Source organism: Dasypus novemcinctus, chromosome 1, assembly GCF_030445035.2.
Source record: "Dasypus novemcinctus isolate mDasNov1 chromosome 1, mDasNov1.1.hap2, whole genome shotgun sequence".
NCBI classification, from domain to species: Eukaryota; Metazoa; Chordata; class Mammalia; order Cingulata; family Dasypodidae; genus Dasypus; species Dasypus novemcinctus.
Genome location: NC_080673.1, coordinates 114,738,835 through 114,763,884, shown reverse-complemented (window position 1 = coordinate 114,763,884; position 25,050 = coordinate 114,738,835). Strand labels below are relative to the sequence as shown.

Below are 25,050 nucleotides of genomic sequence, written 5' to 3'. Positions count from 1 at the left end.
ACAGGGCGCACTCCTTGTGTGTGGGGCTCTCCTATGCAGGGGATACCCCTACATGGCATGGCACTCCTTGCATGCATCAGCACTTCGTGTGGTCCAGCTGACCACACAGGTCAGGAGGCCCTGGGTTTGAACACTGGACCTCCCATGTGGTAGGTGGACGCTCTACCAGTTGAGCTAAATCCACTTCCCTGTCATTGTAGTTTTGATTTGCATTTCCCTAACCACTAGTGATGTTGAACATCTTTTCATGTGTTTCTTTGCCATTCGTATTTTTCTTTGGACAACTATCTTTTCAAGTCTTTTGCCCATTTTTTAATTGGGTAGTTTGTCTTTTTATTGTTGAATTGTATGGTCTCTGTATATCATAGATATTAATCGCTTATTGGATATGTGATTGCCAAATATTTTCTCCCATTGAGTTGGCTGCCTTTTTATTCTTTTCATGAATTCCTTTGAGGTACAAAGGTGTTATCTACTTTCATTTTTATTTTTATCTATCCAGTTATCTATCTTTATCTAACTAGTTACCTATTTTTTCTTTTGTTGCTTGTGCTTTGGGTGTAAGGTTTAAGAAACTACCACCTACCACAGGCTCTTGAAGATGTTTTCCTACATTTTCTTCTAGAAGTTTTGTGATTGTTGCTTTTATATTTAGGTCCTTGATCCATTTTGAGTTAATTTTTGCATAAGGTGTGAGGCAGGGGTCCTTTTTTTTTCTCTTGGATATGGCCATCCAATTCTCCCAGTATCATTTGTTGAACAGACCCTTCTGGTGCAGCTGAAAGTGACTGAAAATCACTTGACTGTAGGTGTAAGGGTCTAATTCTGAGGTTTTGCTTCAGTTCCAGTGGTCAATCTGTCTTTATGCCAGTACCCTGCTATTTTTTTTTTTTTTTTTACAACTGTAGATAAGTAGTGTACATTAAAGTCAGGAAATGAGTCCTCCAACTTTGTTCTTCTTTTTAAAGTCATCATTTTTTTTTACTCCTCTGTGCCTCTTACCTTCCCAAATAAATTTGATAATTGGCTTTTCCACTTCTGCAAAAAAGGTTGTTTGGATTTTTATTGGCATTGCGCTGAATCTGTAAATCAGATTGGGTAGGATTTATCTTAATGATATTTAGTCTTCCAATCCACAAATATGGAATATCCTTCCATTTATTTAAATCTTAATTGCACCTTTTATTAATATATAATGACCTTCTTCATCCCTTCTAACAGTTTGCATGGAAAATCTATTTTGTCCGATATTAGCATAACTATACAGCTGTTTTTTGCTTACTGTTTGCAAGGAGTATCTTTTCCAATCTTTCACTTTTAGCCTGGTTGTGTCCTTATGTCTGAGGTGAGTCTTTTCTAGACAGCATATAGATGACTGGTTTTTTAAATCCATTTGTATTAGGCAAAGGGGTGCAGATGCAAAGTACCAGAAATCTGTTGGCTTTTATAAAGGGTATTTATTTGGGTTAGAAGCTTAAAGTCACAAGGCCATTAAGTATAAATTACTTCCCTTTACCAAAGTCTGTTGCCACATGGCTGCCAGTCTGCGAGGGTTCAGCCTTTCTCTTCCTCCTAAGGCTTTGTGGTCCCAGCAGCTTCATCCATTCTCAGCTGTAGGTTAGCATAAGGCTTGTCTCTCTCTCCCTCTGGAGCACATTTCTTTCTGGGCTTAGCTGTTCTGCTCTCTTCACAAGGCCAGCTGTAAACTATCAGGTTCATTCAGGTTTCCCGGGGCCTCTGCCGTGTCTAATGGTGCCTTCTCTCTTTCCTCACATATCTGCTTCTCTGTATATTTACTTCCCAGGTCTCCAGCATCAAAACTCCAACTCTCTCCTCTGCTGTGTTGTTTTCTCTGTGAGTCCTCACCCACCAAGGGTTGGGGACTCAAAGTCCAACTGACATGGTAGAATCAAAGCCTTAATCATAATTTAATCAAGTAAAAGTAAAGGCTCTAAATTTAATACAACTAATACACCCAGAGGAACAGACCAATTTATAAACACAATCCAATATCTATTTTTGGAATTTATAAACAAAGCCAAACTGCCACTGCATTCTATCAGTCTATACTTTTGATTAGGGAGTTCAAGTCATTAACATTTAATGTTATTACTGTAAAACCATTACTTACTTAATTTTGTACTTTGCCTTTGTATTGTCATATCTTACTGTTGTCTTTTTACCCTTTAATTCACCCATCTTAATAATCTTCATTTCTACACTCTTCTTCAAGTCTCTCCCCTTTTTTTTTCCCTTCAGGCTACAGCACTCTCTTTATGATCTCTTTTGATTCTGGTCTTTTGGTAACATATTCTATCAATTTTTATTTGTTTCTGAGGACTCTGAACTACCCCTCATTTTTGAAGGACAGTTATGGCATATACAGAACTCTTGGCCGGCAGTTTTTCTCTTTCAGTACCTAAATATATCATACCACTTTCTGCTCACCACCACAGCTTCTGATGAGAGATTGGTACTTACATCTTATTGAGGTTCCCTTGTATGTGATGCTTTGCATTTCTCTTGCTGCTCTCAGAATCCTCTCTTTACCTCTGATATTTATCATTCTGAATTGGAGGGTCTCAGGGTAGATCTATTCAGATATTTTGTTTAGTGTGTGTTGTCCTTCTTGTAGTTCGATCTTTGTGTCTTTCATAAGGGTTGGGAAATTTTCAGTTGTTATTTCTTCAAGTAGTCTTTCTGCCCTTTTTCCATTCTCTTCTCCTTCTGGGACAGTGATAATGTATATGTTTGAGCATTTCACATTGTCATTCAATTCCCTGAGACCCTGTTCCATTTTTTGTTTTCTCTTCTCTTTTTGTTCTCCCGTCTTTTCCAGTTCAAATGTTTTGTCTTCAAAATCCCTAATTCTGTCTTTGAGCAATTCAAATCTGTTCTTATGTGCCTCTAATGTATTTTTAATCTCATTCCCATAAGCTCTGTTATTTTTCTTTGCAGGCTTTCAAATTGTTCTTTATGCTCACCCAGCGTCTTCTTAATATCCTTTATCTCTTTAGTTATATCTTCTTTAAGTTCTTTGAATTGATTTAGGAGAGTTGTGCAATTATCACTGATTAATTGTTTAAAATCCTGTATCTCTTCAGGCTGTTCTGTTTGTTCCTTTGGCTGGGCCATCTTTTCCTGTTTCCTAGAATTGTTTGCAATTTTTTGCTGATGTTTAGGCATCTGAATATGTTGGTGAATTTACTCTGATGGTCAATTTCTCTCTCTTGCCTTTTTTTTTTTCTCTTTTCCTTACTCTTCTGTAATATTTGTTTCAACTTAATCTGAGTCTTTAAAATTGCCCAGCTTAAGTTGTCAAAATTGGGTCAGGGACTCTCTAATGGGGACAGATTTTCTCCCAGGAGTTGGAGTCAAGAAAGATTAAAAACAGATTTTCACAGGCAACTTCCAGACCAGTCGGCAGGAGGCACTCATTGGTGTACTCTTCATTGAGGTGTTTCTTTCAATCTCCACACTTTCCCGTGTTTTGGTCTGGCCAGAGCCAAGATTCAAAGCAGGTTCCGATGGCTGAATTCACTGAAGAGAAGCCTCCCAACTTCCCATCCCTTTTCCCTTTTAACAGCTAACAGGAAAGAAGATGTCTGTTCCCCTCAGTCAGCTGCAGTGAGCCAGGGGTTTTACTCTAGCTTGGAATCTTGGTGTGGGGGAGGGGAGCCCTTCCTGGCCTTGTGGAGGGTTGGTAACTCATGTTGGTTGTTCTGGGTTTTTCATCTCTCTATCCCTCACCCTCCTGGGAGTTGTGTAGCACTATCCTGGTCCATGTTTCCCCAAAGCAGGTCTCTCGGACAGCTTGGCCCTTTCTCCATTGTCTTTTTTTTGAGATACTTGAGCCCTGCCTTCCTACTCTGATGGCATCTTCCTGGAACTCCTCCCAATTTCTTTTAAATTCATACTCCTTTTGGTTTATATCTAAAGTTCTCTGATCTTTGGAGTTGTTTTTAATCTGCTTTTAAGCATTGTCTAGGTTTACATTTGTAACTGTGGCCAGCATGTTTTCCTTTATTATGAATCCCAAAGGGCATTGGTACATCCTACTAAGACTTCCATAATTTCAATTTCATTCTTGTTAGTTATTATTTCATCCAGAGAATCATATTTCCTCATAGCATTTCCTGCCATCTCAAAGATGAAACCATCAGGGAAGTCAGTTAAAAAAAAAAGCATTAAGTGTTCTGCTGTAGTAGAATGATGCTTACAGAATATAGGAATATAGTTACATAGGTTCTAGTCACGGCATTTATCTGCCTCCAGGCCTGCTATGTAACTTGCACCAGTAGGGTATCCGTCACATTATTCATCCACCTAAGGCATCTATATTTGGTTCCCATAACATTATGAGTTTATCTGCCATATCTTATGCTCTCATGCTGTATACTCCACCATGCTTAAACCTATTAATTCAAGGATTTCCTAGCAGGGTACTCTTCCACATATCTCAACAGGTGTATTTTATTTGCATAGCATATAACCTTCAATTACTATAGTGGGAGATTAACTCTGTCTTGGTCAGTTTGTCATGCTTATGAAATATTATTCATCCATTTGTTATATTTGAGGTTTACTTTATTAATTTATCAATCCTAGTAAAGAGGTATGCATGTTAAAAAGTATATGAGATTTATCTGAAACAAGTCAATCACCTTTCAATATTTAAAAAAGAGGTACTTTGCAAGGTATTTCAGAAACTAGAGGATCAAACTTAAGGGAGATTTTTTTTCAGTTTCAAAATATTGTTATTTTTTGGTATCAAAATTGAAACTATTTTCCTTGTAATATCCACTTGTGTATTATGGATATATTTTCTCAGCTACCATGTTAACCACACCCCAGGTTATACTTGATAGTTTCCAAAATATCTCCTTTTATCATTTTATCTGAGCATTGTTCTCCCTTACTTTTCAGTTTAAATTCTTGTTATAGGTTGGCAAGATTCCTACTAAAATGTATTCCTCTTGGGAAACGGACTTGGCCCAGTGGTTAGGGCGTCCGTCTACCACATGGGAGGTCCACGGTTCAAACCCGGGCCTCCTTGACCCGTGTGGAGCTGGCCATGTGCAGGGCTGATGCACGCAAGGAGTGCCCTGCCAAGAAGGGGTATCCCCGCGTAGGGGAGCCCCACGCACAAGGAGTGCGCCCCGTAAGGAGAGCCACCCAGCACGAAAGAAAGTATAGCCCGCCCAGGAATGGCGCCGCCCACGCTTCCCCTGCTGCTGACGACAACAGAAGCGGACAAAGAAACAAGACGCAGCAAATAGACACAAAGAACAGACAACCGGGGGAGAGGGAGGGAATTAAATAAATAAATAGATCTTTAAAAAAAATAAAATAAAATAAAATAAAATGTATTCCTCTCAGTTCTCAGGAGATGAACTCTGTATTAATAGCATAAATCCTAATTAAGAAAGCCTAATCTGGCTCTTTTTTGTGTATGTGGCTGTTTTGGTAGGGCACTACTTGATACCCATTAATTTTTCAAAGTCATGGTCTCAACTGGAAGAAGAGAGGAAAATACCCCTTCAATGCCCAAATCAGGTTTTTGTGGTTTTATCATACATAACTATATAAATCTACAAGAGTATATTGCAATCTGTAAATTTGATATGTCTCAGGAAACCTCCTGAGGATACTTCTCTTATAAGCTCCATCATGATTTACCTCAGTATAATTGAGAAAGACAGAAGACGCCTTTTTCCACATCTAGAGAATTTGGTTTAGATGTTTATCCTTTGACTCTCAACTGTAGGTCTGTTGAAACCTACATGCATTTACCTAGTGTGTAAAAGGATGTTACAGATTATCAGCAAATATATAAAAAATTAAGATAGAATTGACAAGGACTCTCCTCTAAAGGTTTAATAAAATATTGTTTCACTGATGATAGTTACCAAGGCCTCCACATAAGGGACTTAAAATCTGAGGCTCAGACTGAAAGTGTGCCAGACACAACAAAGACAAAATAAAATAGTAATATACTCTTCAAGAATTTGCAATCTAGTTAATAAGCTAGCACTCCTGAATTCAGCTAAATGTACCTGTCATTGTTCTAACAATGGGCCTCCACAAGACGAGCCAGTGATCTATTTGCCACAGAACTGGACTCACGTAAGTGCTTTGGAGATGATTTTAGAGCAGCAAGAAACATAAAATCATTATTATTTTGCAATATTAAAAGAATATATACATCATTTTAGTAAACACTTGATAGAGGGAATAGATTTCATTAGAAGAATTCAACTAAACTATAAGAACAATAATATAAAATTATACCCATGTAGATTTTTTTTGGACAAAGAAGGCTTTAAAGAAAATACCTTCAATCCAGAATTATAGCAATCCTTAAATACCAAAATTACTTACTTTTACTATGATATGCCTAGTTAGGTTTTCACACCTCTGGTTATCATATTCTGTATTCTCTATGTCAAACAGAGTACTATAATTTTGTAGTATATTGGCCATTATCTTGTTGCAGATGTCCTGTTCTTTCATGCCTTCCAGTCCAGGTGGCACCCTAGATATAAGAAAAAAAATTGAAATGAGTTACTTTGTAAAAACAAAAGTGCCAGCATAGCTGACTCAGACTTATATTTTGACATCTCATTTTGACATCCCTTCTTATAAGTGTGCATGGGATTTAAACAAACACTATGGCAACATGTATGACATTGCTGCAACAGTTAGTGAGTTCCTGAGTTCTGAATTGATAGCCTGTGCTGAACAAGAAAGATACTGATTGTTTAGAAAGTAGTTATAGATTAACACCCAAGAGGGTAAGACTTTGTATATATCAGAATTTGTTACACATAAGACAATATTTATATAAAAGTTACAATGAAAAATAGTGTTATGACAGAAATACTAGGCTTAATAAAAAATATAACCTGATCTTCATTTAAGGATTTCTTAGATAACATACAAAAAGTACAAGCCTTAAAGGAAATGAATACCTCTGACAAAATGCTGGTCACTGCTGAAGCTGAGTGATGGGTATATGGGAGATTTATTATATTCTTTTCTATTCTCTTGGGTGTGTTTAAAATTTTCCATAATAAAAATAATTGAGAAAATTCTGAATGCAAAACACACAATATAAAAAACAACCGACTACAGATTGGAAGAAGATAAACATATTCTACAGTAATACATGCAACTAGCAAAAGATTGGTAGATATGTAAAGTACTCCTACAAATCAATAAGGAACAATATGCAAGAGAACTGGTACAAGAGAAAAACAGAAAAGGACACAAGCTGGAACATTTAAAGAAGCAAGCACCTGAACCATCAATCGTATTAAATGCTGAACCATCAATCGTATTAAATGATACTGTGTCTCATTAAGTAAACAGTGAAATGCATTAACAAAGCAGCACTAGGATATCCTTTCATACCCATCTATATAAATACCCTGTAGGTGCTATAAAAAGTTACAAGCTAGGGAAACGGACTTGGCCCAGTGGTTAGGGCGTCCGTCTACCACATGGGAGGTCCGCGGTTCAAACCCCAGGCCTCCTTGACCCATGTGGAGCTGGCCCATGCGCAGTGCTGATGCGCGCAAGGAGTGCCCTGCCACGCAGGGGTGCCCCCCGTGTAGGGGAGCCCCACGCGAGGAGTGAGCCCCGTAAGGAGAGCCGCCCAGCGCGAAAAAGAAAGTGCAGCCTGCCCAGGAATGGGGCCGCCCACACTTCCCGTGCCGCTGACGACAACAGAAGCGGACAAAGAAACAAGACGCAGCAAATGGACACAGAGAACAGACAACCGGGGGGGAGGGATTAAATAAATAAATTAATCTTTAAAAAAAAAAAAGTTACAAGCTAGTAGTTTAAAACAGTAGAAATTTATTCTCTCATGGTTCTGGAGGCTAGAAGTCAAGATTTCTGGGCTGAAATCAAGGTATTGAAGGGCTGCAGTACTCTGGAGATTCTAGGGGGAGAATTTGTTCCTTGCCTCTTCCAGCTTCTCATTACTACTGGCATTTCTTTTTTTTTTTTTTTAAAGATTTATTTAATTAATTTATTTATTTCCCCTCCCCCACCCACCCCGGTTGTCTGTTCCCTTTGTCCATTTGCTGTGTCTTCTTTGTCCACTTCTATTGTTGTCAGTGGCATGGGAATCTGTGTTTCTTTTTGTTGCGTCATCTTGTTGTGTCAGCTCTCCGTGTGTGCGGCACCATTCCTGGGCAGGCTGCACATTCTTTCGCGCTGGGCGGTTCTCCTTAGGGGTGCACTCCCTGCGTGTGGGGCTCCCCTATATAGGGGGCACCCCTGCGTGGCACGGCACTCCTTGCGTGCATCAGCACTGCACATGGGCCAGCTCCACACGGGTCAAGGAGGCCCGGGGTTTGAACCGCGGACCTCCCATGTGGTAGATGGATGCCCTAACCACTGGGCCAAGTCCGCCGCCAACTGGCGTTTCTTGTTAACCCCATCACTCCAATCTTCAAATCTCTCTTTGCTCCATCTTCACATGGCATTTTCTTCTGTAAGTGTGTGTGTGAGCGTGTAATCTTCCTCTAATTCCCTCTTTAAGGACATGTGGTTACATTTATGACTCACCCAGAAAATCCAGGATACTCTCTTTATCTCATTGTCCTTAACTTAATCATATATGCAAAGGCACATTTTTCAAATAAGGCAATATTTACAGGTTTCCAGGATTAGGACTTGATATCCTTGGTGTACATTATTCAGCCTACTACACAATCTGATTAAACTCCCTAAAGTGACACCCAATTGAGTCCCACCCTTGTGTAATCTCTTCCTGTTTGGTGTGGACAGAATCTGCGACTGGCTTCTGACCAGCAGAATATGGTAAAGTTGATATAGGATTTTACTCCCATGATTGCATTATGTTATTTGAGACTTGGTCTTAGCAGACAGATTTTCCTGCTTGCATTGAAGAAGTAAGGTATCATGTTGTAACAGGGTCATCTGGCAGGGAACTGAGGGGAGCAGAGGGAGCCCTCTAGTTGAGAGTCAGTGAGGAACTGGGATTCCCAGGCATACAACTACAAGGAAATTAGTTATGCCAACAACCTGAATGAGCTTAGAAGCAGATTCTTTCCCAAATTCAGGCTTGCAGATGAAAATGCAGCCTGACACTTTGATTTCAGCCTTATGAAACTAAGAATGGAAGACCTTGCTAAATTTTGCCTGCACTCTTGACCCAGGGAAACTGTGAGATAGTAAATGTTTGTTGTTTGAGGCCGCTAAATTTGTGGTAATGTGTTTTGCAACAATAGAAAATTAATGAAGAATTTCGTACCTGGAAATGGGGTGCTGCTGTAATAAATACCTAAAATGTGGAAGTGGCTTTGAAATGGGGTAGAAAGAGAAGCCTGGAAGACTTTGGGAAGCATTATAAAGAAAGCCTAAAATGTCTGAATGAACTGTTGGTAGAAATTTGGACTTTCAAGGACTCTTCTACTGAGGGCTCAAAAGTAAGTGAGGAAATTAGAAGAAGGGAGATCCTTGTTATGTTGGCACAACACTTACCAAAATTGTATCCTGCAGTTACAGGGAAAACAAGATTCGTAAGCAATGAACTTGGAGATACAGTTACAGAGATTTCCAAACAATGTTTTAAAAGTGACACCTGGTTTCTTCTTACCGCTTATTGTAAAATGCAAAGGCAGAAAGGAATCGAGGGAAGAACTGTTAAACAAAAATTCAACAGGATGTGATGATTTTCAAAATTCTCAGACTCTCCAGATGGCAAAACATACTAAAATTAAAAGTCACAATCAGAAAAGCAGGCTCTAGGGAAAAGGTTGAGACCATACTGTACAACCTTTTGACTGAACCTCAGAAAGATAAAAAGCTCAGGTTGTTAAGTCATGACACAGAGGTCCATTTCATGAGATTAAGGATTATCAGTCAAACTAGAGGGCCTCTAGGAACCTAAAGACATTGTCCATCAGCTATGTCAGCATAAGCCAAAAGAGAAGAGGCTATTTTGAAAAGTTCAGTGGATGTGGCTTTTTTTCTTACAGAATCTCTAATCAAACCACAGAAAACCCATAAGGTTTTTGAGAAATTTATATCAGCAGTAATACTGCCAACTTGGACTGAGACAGAGCGGATACATAATGAAAGGAGACTCTTGGATCCCCCAAGGGGAGGCAGACTGCCATTTATTCATTCATTCATTCATTCATTTAGGTGGAGGTGTTAAAGCAAGCATGATTTTGAAATGTACAAAACAATCCATGTAACAATCATTGCCTTTGCAACCTCAACTTGAACACTGATTTTTTCATGGACTTTTCTAGGTTCTGTATTTCATGAAATAAGAATAGAATAAAAGTTTTCCCAGAAACATCCCATGGTCACTCCAAATGACCTGCTATGGAGAAGAATTCCCCTTGGAATGTGAATGTAGTCATATATCTAGTGAAACAAGTAGCAAAAAGCACATTATTCTTTCCCTTTCTTTTACATCTTCCTCTTCTTCCCACCACATACACGTGTGTGCGCACACACACACACACACAGAGTTCTTCAAAGCTACTTCCGCCCTTTATGGAGATGATAAGTTTAGGAATAGGGTGACAAGGAGGCAGATACAACCTATGGAGAGGCTATTTTCCTTTGGGGAGATTCCCTTTGGTTCCACAAGAATGGCTATGAAAATTTCACAAGCACCTATGAAGATGAATTCTCTCTCCATTGATATAGTATATAGAAGTTATAAACAATGGTTTCCATGCTGCGAAAGTGCTGGGGAAGGTGATGAGATAGCTGATGTCTTCCATGGTCTTTCCAAGACTTGGTGTGAGAGAACCTGGCAAAGAAGGGAGATGGAAGGATTTCCATTCTAACATAGGTGACCAAACCAGGAAGTCATTGCCTTCACAAACTGGTTTCTGGGGCCTCCTGATTCAGTGGCTTTATGTCTACAGACCTAATGATTTGATTCTCCATCCAAGAGGTTTCCCTCTGGGCTCACAGTTCTCAAGATGTGGTAGCTTCAGCTCTCAGGAAGTCTCTCCAGGGTATCTCTTGTATTCCTTGACTTCCAATGCTGGAGTGTCATGCTCAGCACATGGCAGGTGGTGCTACTGGCAGCTTCCGTGACCATGGGGATTGACAATCCCCTACTGCTCTATATCCTTACCACCTTATTTCAGTTTTGATCAATTTGATGGTATATTTATGTTTTGTTAAAAATTACCACAAATTTAACAGTTTAAAGCAAACACATTTATACCACACCACTTTCATTGGTCAGGATTCTGGGCACAGCTCAGCTGGGTGCTTGGCATGAGGTTTTGCAAGACTTTTTAAAATCAACATTTTATATGCTTTATTGAAAGGTGACAAGTGTAACAGTTAAATACAGTGACACCTTACAACTGTGTAGAGAACATGCACAGACACATATACATATAACTAATATACAAGTAACAGACAGAAACCCCAACTGGGGAAGCCATTTCATTAGCTAGAGCTGACCAGTTTACAAAGTATTCAACCATCTAAATAAAAAAATGGCTGTGATGAATCTTGAAGACCTTATGTTGAGTGAAGTAAGCCAGGCACGGAAGGACAAATATTACATGACCTCACTGATATGACTTAAGCAAACTGAGCATACTCACAGAGCTAGAATCTAGAAGATATGTTAACAGGAGAAAGAAAGGGAGTAGAGGGTGATGAGCAGATGGCCATATGGGCAAAATCTATGTTAAGGTGGAAGAGCATGGTTGGGCAGTGGTTGGGGATGAGAGTGGTGCAGTGATGTGATTGGGATCAGTGGTGCTGGTCTGGGGGGGGGGGAGTAGTGTAGGGGTGTTGGGTTGGACTATCCATGGAACAGGAGGGAGGGTTAGAGGAAGAAGCAGGCAAACCCTGGGGATATGCAGATCTGTGGGTAAATCTACAATGTGTGAATGTTCTTTTGGCAAATATGGCAGGGGAGGGGTATTGTTGTAGGGTGTTGGGTATGGAGGGACGCGTGGGATAGGGAAAACTTGGGGCATGCCTCTATGGAATTTCTAAGTATTCATCTTGTCATAGTGTTATCTCAGTGGGAGGAGACCTATACAATAAACAAGAAAATATTAAACTCCCATCCTGGGGAGTCCTGCTACATTCTCAATTAGAGGGGCAAGAATCTCTCAAGAACATAGGCAGTGCCTAATAAATTAAACACACCAATATTTCGTGCCTTCAATATTATTGCAAGTAACTATGAAGCTTATTTTTCAACAATTGAAATGTAGTAGTTACCATAAGTTCTGAGGGAAGGGGAAGGGAAAAATAGAATAGATGGAACACAGGGCATTTTTAGGGCATTAGAATTGTTCTGCATGATCTTGCAATAACAGATAGAGGCCATTTTAAATTTTGTCAAAAATTATATAAGTATATGGTGCAAAATGTAAACCATAACATGAATGGTTAACCATGCTTAGGAGCAATGCTTCAATATTTGTACATCAATTGTAACACATGTAGCATCCATATTTAAAATGTTATTAATAGGGGAGAATAAAAGAGGGGGATGGCATTGGATATATCTAAGGGACTTTTCTTTAACCTAAAGCTTCTTTAAAGATAAATGAAAAAAAAACAAAACAAGACACTGGGGAACATATGGAAGAAAATGTCACAGTACATACAAGTCAACAGATGTTTCAGTGATGAAAGACACAATGTCTAAAATTTTATTCCAAATTATTAAATTTTTTCCATTTTTCATTTCTATATTTTGTTATTTTAAAATTATTTTCTTATTAATTTTATTTTGTTATTTTTCTGGCTTCATTTTTGGAGATGTTTTGAATGACAGAATGGTCACAACTGTGCCAGGGGAGGATCACTGGTATGGGGTGTCAGTGATGGAGGATGTATTCAAAGGGGTGCAGCTGGGGCATGACTCTAAGGCATATGAATATGTTCAAGTGTTCTTAGGGCATTGTCTCAGTGAGTGGAGACCCACTCAAAAACCAAAAGAATATAGAATCCCCATCCTGGGGAGTCCTGCTACATTCTCTAATAGAATGGCAAGAATCCCCTGAGTATATGGGCAGTGCCTAGTGAAGGAAGACAGACCATTATGCTGGGCCCTTGATATTGATAATTGTACTTATGAACTTTTTCTTGTGAAATGGAAACTTAGTATAGTATTATATATCGTCTAAGAGTTACCTCCTGAAAGTCTCCTTGTTGGTCAAATGCGGCCTCTCTCTAAGCCAAACTCAGCATATAAATGCACTTCCTCCCCCCATCCCCTGTGGGACATGACTCCCAGGGATGAGCCTCCCTGGCACCAAGGGATTATTACTAAGCACCAAATAATAATGCATCTGGAAAAGACTTTGAACAAAAGGGGTAAAATATTAAATACAAATGAGTTTTTATGGCTAAGACACTTCAAAGTGAGTTGGGAGGTCATTCCAGAGGTTATGTTTATGCAAGTCTCAGCAGGATCTCACTGACAATCACAGTAAACAATGTTTCAAACAGTGGGGCTCCTGAGGGCTGTACAGCTGTCTAACACTATAAACAAGGCATACAGGCTCAGGAATTCAGTACCCTGTCAGTGGGCCTTACTTTGGAATTTATGCTCCCCAGTGCAACACAATTAGACTCAGTTACAGTTTCCCTACACATAGCTCTTCGGCCCCTTTTATTTGAACCTATAATTAGCACTATATTTGTTAAATACACATACCAGAGTCTTAAATCTTTGGTTTGTTCATGTGCTGGTTAAGCCCTGAATCTCAACAGATTTGCAACACCTACTGTTCAGTTCAGTTGACTCACCCAGGACAACTAACAAGGAGATGATGATGGACAATGCCCATCCCAAACAGGGAGTGTCGACAACTACAAGCAAGACAGTTCCATCCATCTGCCACATGGGATCTAAGCATGCTCTCAATTAGAAACAGAGTGGGCATCATCATCCCAAGATCCTCAGGATTAAGGAATGAAAAATGGACTAAAGTAGACCTATTATTATTCTATTATAGACTTACTATTATTCTAGCCATGGAAAAACTTGTATCATTGTTATAAAGGCAGTGGGCACCAGACGTTCTAAGGGGAGGGAGAGAGAAGAATGGATATAACATGGGGGTACTTTCAGGACACTGGAATTGTTGTGCATGACATTGCAATGATGAATACAGGCCATTACACATTTTGTCAAAACCTATAAAACTGTATGGGGCAGAGTGTAAACTATCAAGTAAACTGTAGTCTGCAGTTAGCAGCAATGTTTCAATATGTGTTCATCAATAGTCACAAATGTACCACACTAATGAAAGATGTTGTTAAAGTGGGAAAGTATGGGACAGGTAGGGTGTGGGGCATATGGGAATCCCCTATATTTTTTATGTAGCATTTACGTCATCTAAAGTTTCTTTAAAAATAAATATTAAAAACAAGATAAATCACTAATTGGAACACACACAAACCACTTTGGCGAGGGGGTGGGTATAGCTCAGTGCTTGAGCACCTGCTTTACATGTACGAGGCCCCAGCTTCAATCCCCCAGTACTTCCTAAAAAACACTTTGGTGAGCAGGGATTTATTTCAGGATATTCAGCAGCTGGACCACTGCAGACTGCACAGAGAGACTAACATTCATGTGCTGCTGGTAGGAATGTGAATTAGCACACCAATTTAGAAAGCAATTTTGCAATGTCAAGCCAGCAGAAGATGTTTATACCCTTGAACCTCAACATTTCATTTTCACTTACCTTAGATAATATATTACATGTTGGCCCAAAAGATCTGCAGAAAAAAAATGGATTATCCCTATAAAGCTAGGTAAAGATTAGAATAGAACAGAGAATATTTAAAGATCAGTAGTCTTTCTTTTTTAAGAAAGACCTGAAGCAAATACAGCAAAAGGAGGTAATTGTTGTTATATTATTTTATATACTTCTCTGTATAATTGAAGTAGTTCTTAATTACAAATCAAAAATAGGCAAGTAGTTGTGGCTCAACTGATAAAGTGTCCGCCTATCATATGGAAGGTCCAGGGGGTTCTATACCCAGGGCCTCCTGACCCATGTGGTGAGCTGGCCCATGCGTGGTACCACACAAAAGGAGTGCTGTGTCATGCAGGGGTGTCCCCAGCATAGGGGAGCCCCACATGCAAGGAGTGCGCCCCACAAGGAAAGTCACCCTGTGAAATAAAAAATAAATTAAAAAAAACAAAAACAAAACAGAAAAACATACAACTACCTTTGCCATGTAGCACAAATTAATCGAGGATGTGACCACTCAGCATCTTTGCTATATTCTATTGTTCAGAAGAGGCAATCATTTGAATTGTTCTTCAGAAAGAAATTTAAAATAAAGCTGAGGTAGTAGCATTTTATCATTCCATAGACAAGTCCCTTTAAAACAAATGATACCTGAAACTTACTTTTAATTCTAATTGCTCCTCTAAAAGAATTGATTCTTCAATTGGATAAATAATTTACCTTCAATAATTCTATGTTGATCTAACTACAACAATTTTTCCCTTCATGGTGTTAGCTGCTTCCTTGCAGCTCAGATTCAATTTTTTTTTTTAAGAAAAATCTTCCTTTTATTTTTAACATCTGAGTCGGTGAACAAAGAAATCAGGGTTGGTGACAGGAGACAGGGAGGGAGAAAGAGGGGAACTTAATTAGCTTCAGCTTTTATAGGAACTTCCATCAGTGCTGGTTGATTTGGGATGTGATATCTGATTGGATCTCGGCAGCAGGACTGTGCTTTACTCATCTTTGTATCCTGAAGAGTATCTTGCACTTAGCAGATGCTAAGTAAATATTTCTTTAAAAGAAAAAAGAGGGGAGTGGATGTAGATCAGTGGTTGAGTGTCTGCTTCCTAGGTTCAATCCCCAGTACCTCCTCTGAGCCATTGTGGATTTGGTTCCAAACCACTTAATTTAAGAATACTTTATTGCTAAAAACTGCTAACCATCACCCGTGTCTTCAATGAGTTATCTTTTTGCTAGTGGAAGGTCTTGCCTTGATGTTGACGGCTACTAACTGATCAGGGTGTCAGTTGCTGTAGGTTGGGATGCCTGTAGCAATTTCCCCAGGAGATCTTTCAAAATCGGGAGTCCTCAGACTCAAATTAGCAATCTAAATCTAACCAAGTGTATAAAACCTTATAAAGTACACTTGGCACTTTTTTTAAAGGTATATTTATTTATTTCTCTCCCCTCCCCCACCCCCATTGTCTGCTCTCTGTGTCCATTTGCTTTGTGCTGTTCTGTGTCTGCTTGCATTCTTGTTAGCGGCACCAGGAATCTGTGTCTCTTTTTGTTGCATCATCTTGCTGCGTCAGCTCTCTGTGTGTGTGGCACCCCTCCTGGGCAGGCTGTGCTTTTGTTTTTTTGCACAGAGTGGCTCTCCATGCAGGGTGCACTCCTTGTGCATGGGGCTCCCCTATGCAGTGGCCACCCCTATGTGGCATGGCACACCTTGTGCACATCAGCACTGCATGTAGGCCAGCTCATCACACAGGTCAGGAGGCCTTGGGTATAGAACGCTGGATCCTCTATATGGTAGGTGGACTCTATTAGTTGAGCCAAATCCGCTTTCCCATTTGGTATATTTTTAACTTACATGGTTCTATTTTTCAGACTCTTCTTTCCTCTAAATACACTTAACACCTTTTGAAATCTCATAATTATGTATCTTTAGAAGCAGTATCAATTCAATATGAGAACAAGGAGTACATAATAATTTTAATTTATGTTTTGAACATATAGAATCTAATTATCATTAAGTTAATAGTAAAGCTTATGTCCTGTTCACTTAAAATGTGTAAAGGGACAATAATTAGATTAAAATACTTCACTAAGAGGGTTAATTCCAGGAATGCAAGGCTAGTTTAATATTTTAAAATCCGTCAATTAATTCACTTATAACAAACTAAAAACAAAAACCATATGATCATCTCAACAGATGGAGAAAAAGCATTGGTAATATCAAACATCCATTTCAGATACAGACTCTTAGTAGAATAAGAAAAGAAGAGATCTTCCTCAACATATTAAAGGGCACCACCATGATAAATCTACACCCCAACATTCAGGAATAATAGAAGATGTCCAACTCTTAAAATTCTATTCAGCATCACATTGGCAGTTCTAGCCAGAGAAATAAGGCTAGGAAAAGAAAAGGCAAACAGGTGGGAAAGGAAGTAAAACAGTTTTTATTCATATATGACATGATCATCCATGAAGAAAATCCAATGCAATCTCCAAAAAGAAAAAAAATGACTAAAGCCAATGTTAGTTTAGAAAGGCTGCAGCATATAAAACCAATATATAAAAATCGATTGTATTTTCATATACTATCAATGAAAAATTGTATATTGTAGAAGTTTGAGGTTATTTAAGAATCCCTAAAAGGCAAAGATTGTGTTTGTAAATGGATCTATTCCTCTCAGTATGATACCCTTTGATTGCATTAAATTCAGCTGAGATGTCTTTGATTAGATTACCTCTTGAGTTAAGGCTTTTTGGATTTGACTAGGTCAGTGGGCATGACTCAGGTTGAGTCCCCGACCCCTTGCTGGGTCTGATATAAATGGACACTCACGCAAGAAGACACAAGGAAGAAAGAATTCTTTCATTCTTTATCCTGCCATGTGAGAGAAAGGAGAGAGCTCCAATAGCTTAAGTCCTGGGGAGAGATGAATGATTTTGCCTGATAGCTTACAGCTGACCTTGGGAAGAGAGCTGAGACTGATATAGGAAGCCCCAAGAGACAAGTCCTATGCCAGCCTACAGCTGAAATCAGGAAGAAGTAGAGATTAAAGTGTAAGAAGGGGGAAGGCAAAGACCAGCCAGCGATAATCTTGCTTCAACACATGGCAATTGACTTTGATGAGAAAGCAACCTTGAGTCGGACTTTTTACAGTCTTGTAATTATAAGCTTTTATCCCAAATAAATACCTGTATAAAAGCCAACAGATTTCTGGTAATTTGCATTGGCAGCCCTTTGGCAAACTAATACAGACGTTGTAATAAAAATGACAATAGTATCGAAAATATCAAATACTTAGGGATGCAGATATGTAATATTCATGTATTGAATATTACAAAACATTGCAGAGAAAAATTAAAGAAGAACGTTTTTTTCTCTGCAATGTTTTATAATTTTCAATACACAAATAAATGGAGAGAGACAAATTGATCTATAGATTCAGTTTAATCTCAATCAAACCTCAGAAGGTCTTTCTGTAGAAATGGACAGATTCTAAATTCCATATGGTAAAGCAAAGGAACTAGAGTATCCAAAACAACTTTGAAAAAGAACAAAGTTTGAGGACTAACACTATCTGATTTCAAAACTTATTATAAAGTTACAATAATCAAGACAGTGAGGTACTGGAACAAAAAATAAACACATCAGAGGAACTAAATAGAAAGTCAAGAAATAGACTCAGATATCATGGATAATTAATGATGGACAAGGATCCCCAGGCACTTCAGTCAAGAAAGGATAGACTTTTCAGTGAGTGATACTAGAATATTTAGATATTCATAAGAAAGAAAGAAAGAAAAAAAGAATCTTTTTGATCATTACCTCACATCATATAAAAATTTCATTCAAAATGAATCCTAGACCTTTATGCAAAACCTAGAACTATAAAACTTTGAGAAGAAAACACTAAAGAAAACATTTGTAACCTAGGATTAGGTAAAGATTCTTAGGGGGGAAAAAACCAAAATATCAAAAATATAATACATAAAAGAATTGATAAATTGAACTTAATCAAAATTAATTTTTTTGTCTTTCAAAAGACAGTCTCACAATCCAACTTTTCATTTACTATTTAATTTCTTAAGGTACTCCTTTCTAAGCTAAAATCCCCATTAAAAGAATTTTATGTCTCCCATCCCTTGAGGACCTGCCTTTCTAACCAGACTCACAATCAGTTGTGTAGTTTGTTGCAAGCAATTTGCTGTAATAAGGTAGAAAATTTTTCACATTTTTGCTTATTTAGGAATTGAATCAGATTTTAGGTATCTTATATAATAATATTACTCTTGGTCATTTGCATAAAAATATTTCTTTAGTCAGATGAAAGAGTCAAGTGTCACCTGTGTGATAAGAACAATGATGGGAGTGATGGGGACATAGGATCTCTTCAATCAATGCTGCATAATGTTCTGGAAATAGCTGTGGCAGCTATAACTTCCTGTGATTTTAGAGTTATTTCCATTTATAAGAAATTAACAATTTTAAATATACTTATTTTTAATAGCAAAAAAGGCAAGGACAAACAAAAGAAAGCAGTGCATACACTGTACATAGGGCAATTGATGACATCTATATCAGTTTGTCATGACCCTACAGTTATGACTGCCTCATGAAAGGAGATAAAGTGATGAGACAAGATGTATTTGCAACAATCATATTCACAACAACATGTTAAATTCTATATACTATATGTATCACAGCATTTGACAATAAAAGTTTTACTGATGTTTTAGTCTTTGACACAACTTCCTTACATACCTTCTAATAAGTTGAAGTTTGGATGTAGAATAAAACTCAACTTTTAAAATAAAATTAATTTTTCAAAATTAAATTAGAGATTTTAGGGAAACGGACTTTGGCCCAGTGGTTAGGGCGTCCGTCTACCACATGGGAGGTCCGCGGTTCAAGCCCCGGGCCTCCTTGACCCGTGTGGAGCTGGCCCATGCGCAGTGCTGATGCGCGCAAGGAGTGCAGTGCCACACAGGGGTGTCCCCCGCGTAGGGGAGCCCCACGCGCAAGGAGTGCACCCATAAGGAGAGCCGCCCAGCGCGAAAGAAAGTGCAGCCTGCCCAGGAATGGCGCCGCCCACACTTCCCGTGCCACTGACGACAACAGAAGTGGACAAAGAAACAAGACGCAGCAAAAAGACACAGAAAACAGACAACCGGGGGAGGGGAGGGGAATTAAATAAATAAAAATAAATCTTAAAAAAAAAAAAAATTAGAGATTTTAATTTCTCTTGTTAAATGTATCAATTTTATTGATACATATTAAAAAAGCATAAATCCACCCAAAGAGTACAATCAATGGTATTCAGTGTAATCATGTTTGTGCATTCATCACCCCAATCATTCCCAGAGCACTTTTATGATTCCATTAATAATAAAAACAAAAAACAAACAAAACTCATCATCTCTCAATCTCTATATGCCTTGCCTGGCATACATAGATGCTATTCTTTTTCCTTCTCTCTAGGATGTTGGTATTTCCATGCAGTATCATGCATATTCATGTTTTACATGGGGTTTTAGTATCTTATATAGATCCATGTTTCAGTTTTTAACTTTCCTTCTAGTAATATACATGACCTTAGACTTTCTTTTTCAACCACTGTCATACCCATTCAATAGCACTGCTAGTTACAAATACCATGATATGCTTTAGCTGTTTCTATTCATTTGCAAAGATTTACAAACAACCTTTTTAACAATTCTGCACAGATTAACTTTAGCTTTCCACTCTCTACCCTCCTTCTATTTTCTGGTGACCTATATTCTAATTATTAACTTAATGCGTTTACACAGTGTATTTAGTTCATAATAGAGCAGTCATACAGTATGTGTCCTTTTGTGTGTGGCTTGCTTGTCTTCTAGGTTCATCCATGTTGTCATATTCCTCACGACTTCATTCCTCTTACCACTGCATAATATTCCATTGTGTGTATACACAATTAGTTTATCCATTCCTCAGTTGCTGGATACCTGGGTTGTTTCAAACTTTTCGCAATTGTGAATAACGTGGCTATGAATATCAGTGTACAGGTGTCTGTTTGTGTCTCTGCTCTCAGTTCTTCTGGGTATATACCTAGTAATGAAATTGCCATGTCAAATGGCATGTCTACATTCAACTTCCTTAGAAACTGCCAAACAGTCCTCCGCAGTGGCTGTACCATTCTATATTCCTATCAACAGTGAATAAGTGTCCCCATCTCTCCACATCCTCTCCAACATTTACAGGTTTCTGACTTTTTAATAGTACCAGTCTGACAAGTGTGAAATGATTATAGTTTTGATTTGCATTTCCCTAATCACTAGTGATGTTGAACATTATTTCATTTGTTTCTTTGTCATTTGAATTTCTTCTTTGGACAATTGTTTTTTTCAAGTCTTTTGCCCATTTTTTAATCAGGTAGTTTTATTGTTGAGTTCTATGATCTCTTTGTATATCACAGATTTTAAACCCTTATTGGATAAGTGATTGCCAAATATTTTCTCTCACTGAGCTGGCTGCCTTTTCACCCTTTTGACAAAGTCCTTTGAGGTGCAAAAGTGTTTAATTTTGAGGTCCCATTTATCAATTTTTTCTTTTGTTGCTTGTGCTTTGGGTGTAAAGCTTAAGAAACTACCACCTATCACAAGATCTTGAAGATGTTTTCCTACATTTTATTCTAGGAGTTCATTGGTTGTCACTTTTATATTTAGGTAGTCAATCCATTTTGAGTTAATATTTGTATAAGGTGTGAGATAGGGATCTTCTTTCTTTCTTTTGGATATGGATATCCTGTAGTTTTCCCAGCACAATTTGTTGAATAACTGTTGTGGTCCAGCTGGAAGGGCTTGACTGCCTTGTCAAAAATCACTTGACTGTAGATGTGAGGGTCTATTTCTGAGTTTTCGATTCAGTTCCATTGGTCAATGTGTCTATCATTATTCCAGTACCACGCGATTTTTACCACTCTAGCTAGGTAACATGTTTTAAAGACTGGAAGTGAGGGTACTCCAAGTTCTTTCTTTTTTAAAAATCTTTTTGGCTATTCAGGGCCCTCTACCCTTCCAAATAAATTTGATAATTTGTTTTTCTACTTCTGCAAAAAACACTGTTGGAATTTTTTATTGGGATTGCAATGTATCTGTAAATCTGTCTGGGTAAAATTGATATTTTAATGGCATTTAGTCTTCCAATCCATGAACACAGAATATCCTTCCACTTACTTAAGGCTTCTTCAGTTTATTTTAGCAATGTTTTGTAGTTTTCTGAATACAGGTCCTTTATGTACATGGTTGTTTATTCCTAAATATTTAATTGTTTTAATTGCTATTGTAAATGGATTTTTTTTCTGATTTCCTCTCAGATTGTGCATCAGAAGTGTATAGAAACACTATTGATTTTTACATATTAATCTTGTATTCCACCACATTGTTGACCTTGTCTATTAGTTCTAGTAGCTTTGTTGTGGATATTTCAGGAAATTCTAGATATAGAATCATGTCATTAGCAAATAGTGAATGTTTTACTTCTTCCATTTTTAAATTTTTTAAAAAAAGATTTTATTTATTTATTTATTTATTTATTTATATCCCCCCCTTCCCTCCATTGTCTGCTCTCTGTGTCCATTCATTGTGTGTTCTCCTGTGTCTGCTTGTAGTCTCATTAGGCAGCTCTGGGAACCAATCCTGGGACCTTCCAGAGTGGGAGAGAGGTAATCATTCTCTTGTGCCACCTCAGCTCCCTGATCTGCTGTGTCTCTTATTCTCTCTCCTCTGTGTCTCATTTTGTTGTGTCATCTTGCTGGGCCAGCTCTCCGTGTGGGCCAGCACTTCTGCATGGGGCAGCACTCCTGTGTGGGGCAGTATTCTGCACAGGCCAGCACTCCACATGGGCTAGCTTTGCCACACAGGCCAGCCTGCCTTCACCAGGAGGCCCTGGGTATCGAACCTCGGACCTCCTATATGGTAGACAGGAGCCCAATTACTTGAGCCACATCTGCTTTCCATTTCATCCTTTCTGATTTGGGTGCCTTTTATTTATCTAGCCTAATTGCTCTAGCATAATATTGAATAACAATGGTGACTGTGGGCATCCTTGTCTTGCTCCTGATCTCAGCCGGAAAGCTTTTAGACTTTCACAATTGAGTACTGTATAGCTGCAGGTGTTTCATATATGCACTTTACCATATTGAGAAAGCTTCCTCCTATTCCTATCTTTTGGAGTGCTTTTGTCAAGAATGTGTGCTGTATTTTGTTGAATGCCTTTTCCCCATCAATTCAGAGGATCATGTGGCTTTTCTTCTTCAATTTATCAATGTGATTTATTACACTAATTGATTTTCTTGTGTTGAACCAACCTTGCATACCGGGGATAAAACCCACTTGATCATGGTATATAATTCTTTTAATGTGTTGTGAATTCTGTTTGAAAGTATTTTGTTGAGGATTTTTGTATCTATATTCATTAGAGATATTGGCCTGTAGTTTTCTTTTTTCATAGTATCTTTATCTGGTTTTGGTAATGTTCTTTCCTGTTCTTTTTTTTGTTGGAAGAGCTTGAGCAAGAATGTCATCTTTGAATGATTGTCAGGATGCGCCTGTGAAGCCATCTGGTCCTGGGCTTTCATTTTTGGGAGATTTTTAATGACTCTTTCATTCTCTTCACTTGTGATTGGTTGAGGCCTTCTATTTTTCTCTAGGATCAGTGTAGGTGGTTTCTGTGTTTCTAGGAATTTGTCCATCTCATCTATATTTTCTAGTTTTTTGGTATATAGTTGTCCATAGTATCCACTTATGATTTCTCTAATTTCTGTGGAGTCAGTGGGAATGGCCCCTTCTCCTTTCTTATTTTTGCATCTTCACTTTTTTGTTCTTTGACAGTCTAGCTAAGGGTTTGTCGATTTTGCTGATTTTCTCAAAGAAAAAAGGGATTCAGTCCTCCTCCTCCTCTCAAGACAGCTTGGTCCCAGCTTCTTCCAATCTCAGTCACAGGCTGGGCAAGGTCTTGTCTGTCTCCTGGGGCTCATTTCTCTTCTGGCTCAGCTGCTGTGCTCTCTACAAGGCCAGCTGTAAACTATCAGGCAAATGGCTCGTCTCTCTTCCTGGGGCTTCTGCCATGTCTAATGGAGCCTTCTCTATTCCTCATTCATCTGCTTCTCTGTGTGCTTATTTCCTAGGCTGCAGGATCAAAACTCCAAATTTCTCCTCTGCCATGTTGTTTTCTCCTATGATGTGGCCCAATTAAAGCCTTACTAATTAATTTAATCAAGTAAAAGTGAAATCTCTGAATCCAATCCAATCTAATACGCCCAGAGGAACAGACCAGTTCACAATCATAATACAATATCTATTTTTGGAATTCATAAACAGTACCAAACTGGTACACCATCTATTATTGATTCCTACCCTTCTTCCATTAGGATCAGAGAAAGTGCTTTGTATAATTTCAATCTTTTTAAATTTGTTCTGTGACTCAACATATGGTCTATCTTGGAGAAGGATCCACGAGCACTTGTAAAGAAAGTATATCCAGCTGATTTGGGGTGCAATGCTCTAGAGATATCTGTTAGGTCTAGTTCCTTTATCATATTATTCAAGTTCTCTACTTATTTATCCTATATCCAGATGTTCTACCCAGTGCTAAAAGTGGTGTATTTAAGTCTCCAACTATTATTGTAGGGACATCTATTTCTCCCTTTAGTTTTGCCATGTATTCCTCACATACCTTGGGGTAGTCGGGTTAGATGCATAAATATTGAGTATAGTTATTTCTTCTTGGTGAATTGCCCCTTTTATTAATATATAAAGACTTTCTTCATCCCTTATAACAGTTGTATTTGAAATCTATTTTGTCCATTATTAGTATCACTACTCCAGCTCTTTTTTGGTTACTATTTGCAAGGAATATCTTTTTCCAACCTTTCATTTTTAACCTGGTTGTGTCCTTATGTCTGAGGAGGATCTCTTGTAGACAATTTACAAATGGGTCATATTTTTTAATCCATTTTATCAGTCTATGTCTTTTGATTGGAGAGTTCAATCCATTAACATGCAATGTTATTACTGTAAAGGCATTACTTACTTCTTCCATTTTGTCCTTTGGCTCTCTGTTGTCATATCATTCTATTGTCTGTCTTCTTTAGTTTGTCCTTCCTAACAATCTTCATTTCTAATCTCATCCCCAAATATCTCAACCTTGTTTTTTCCTTTCAGGTTGCGGGACTCCCTTTAGATCTCTTGGAATTCTGGGCTTTTGGTAACATATTCTATCAGTTATCTCTGACGATTTGAACTCACCCTCATTTTTGAAGGACAG

At 38.3% G+C, this 25,050-nt stretch overlaps 1 protein-coding gene across 3 annotated transcripts in view; it reads right to left on the bottom strand.

Annotated features, from left to right (window-relative positions):
* The window catches only part of FAM13A (family with sequence similarity 13 member A), a 432,557-nt gene that overhangs the window by 215,677 nt on the left and 191,830 nt on the right, over positions 1-25,050 (bottom strand). For all 3 annotated transcript variants that reach the window (XM_071215588.1, XM_004480543.5, XM_058295541.2), the window contains exon 5: positions 6,382-6,535. In XM_071215588.1, coding sequence (XP_071071689.1) covers positions 6,382-6,535 — 154 coding nt within the window. The remainder of the gene's footprint in view (positions 1-6,381; positions 6,536-25,050) is intronic.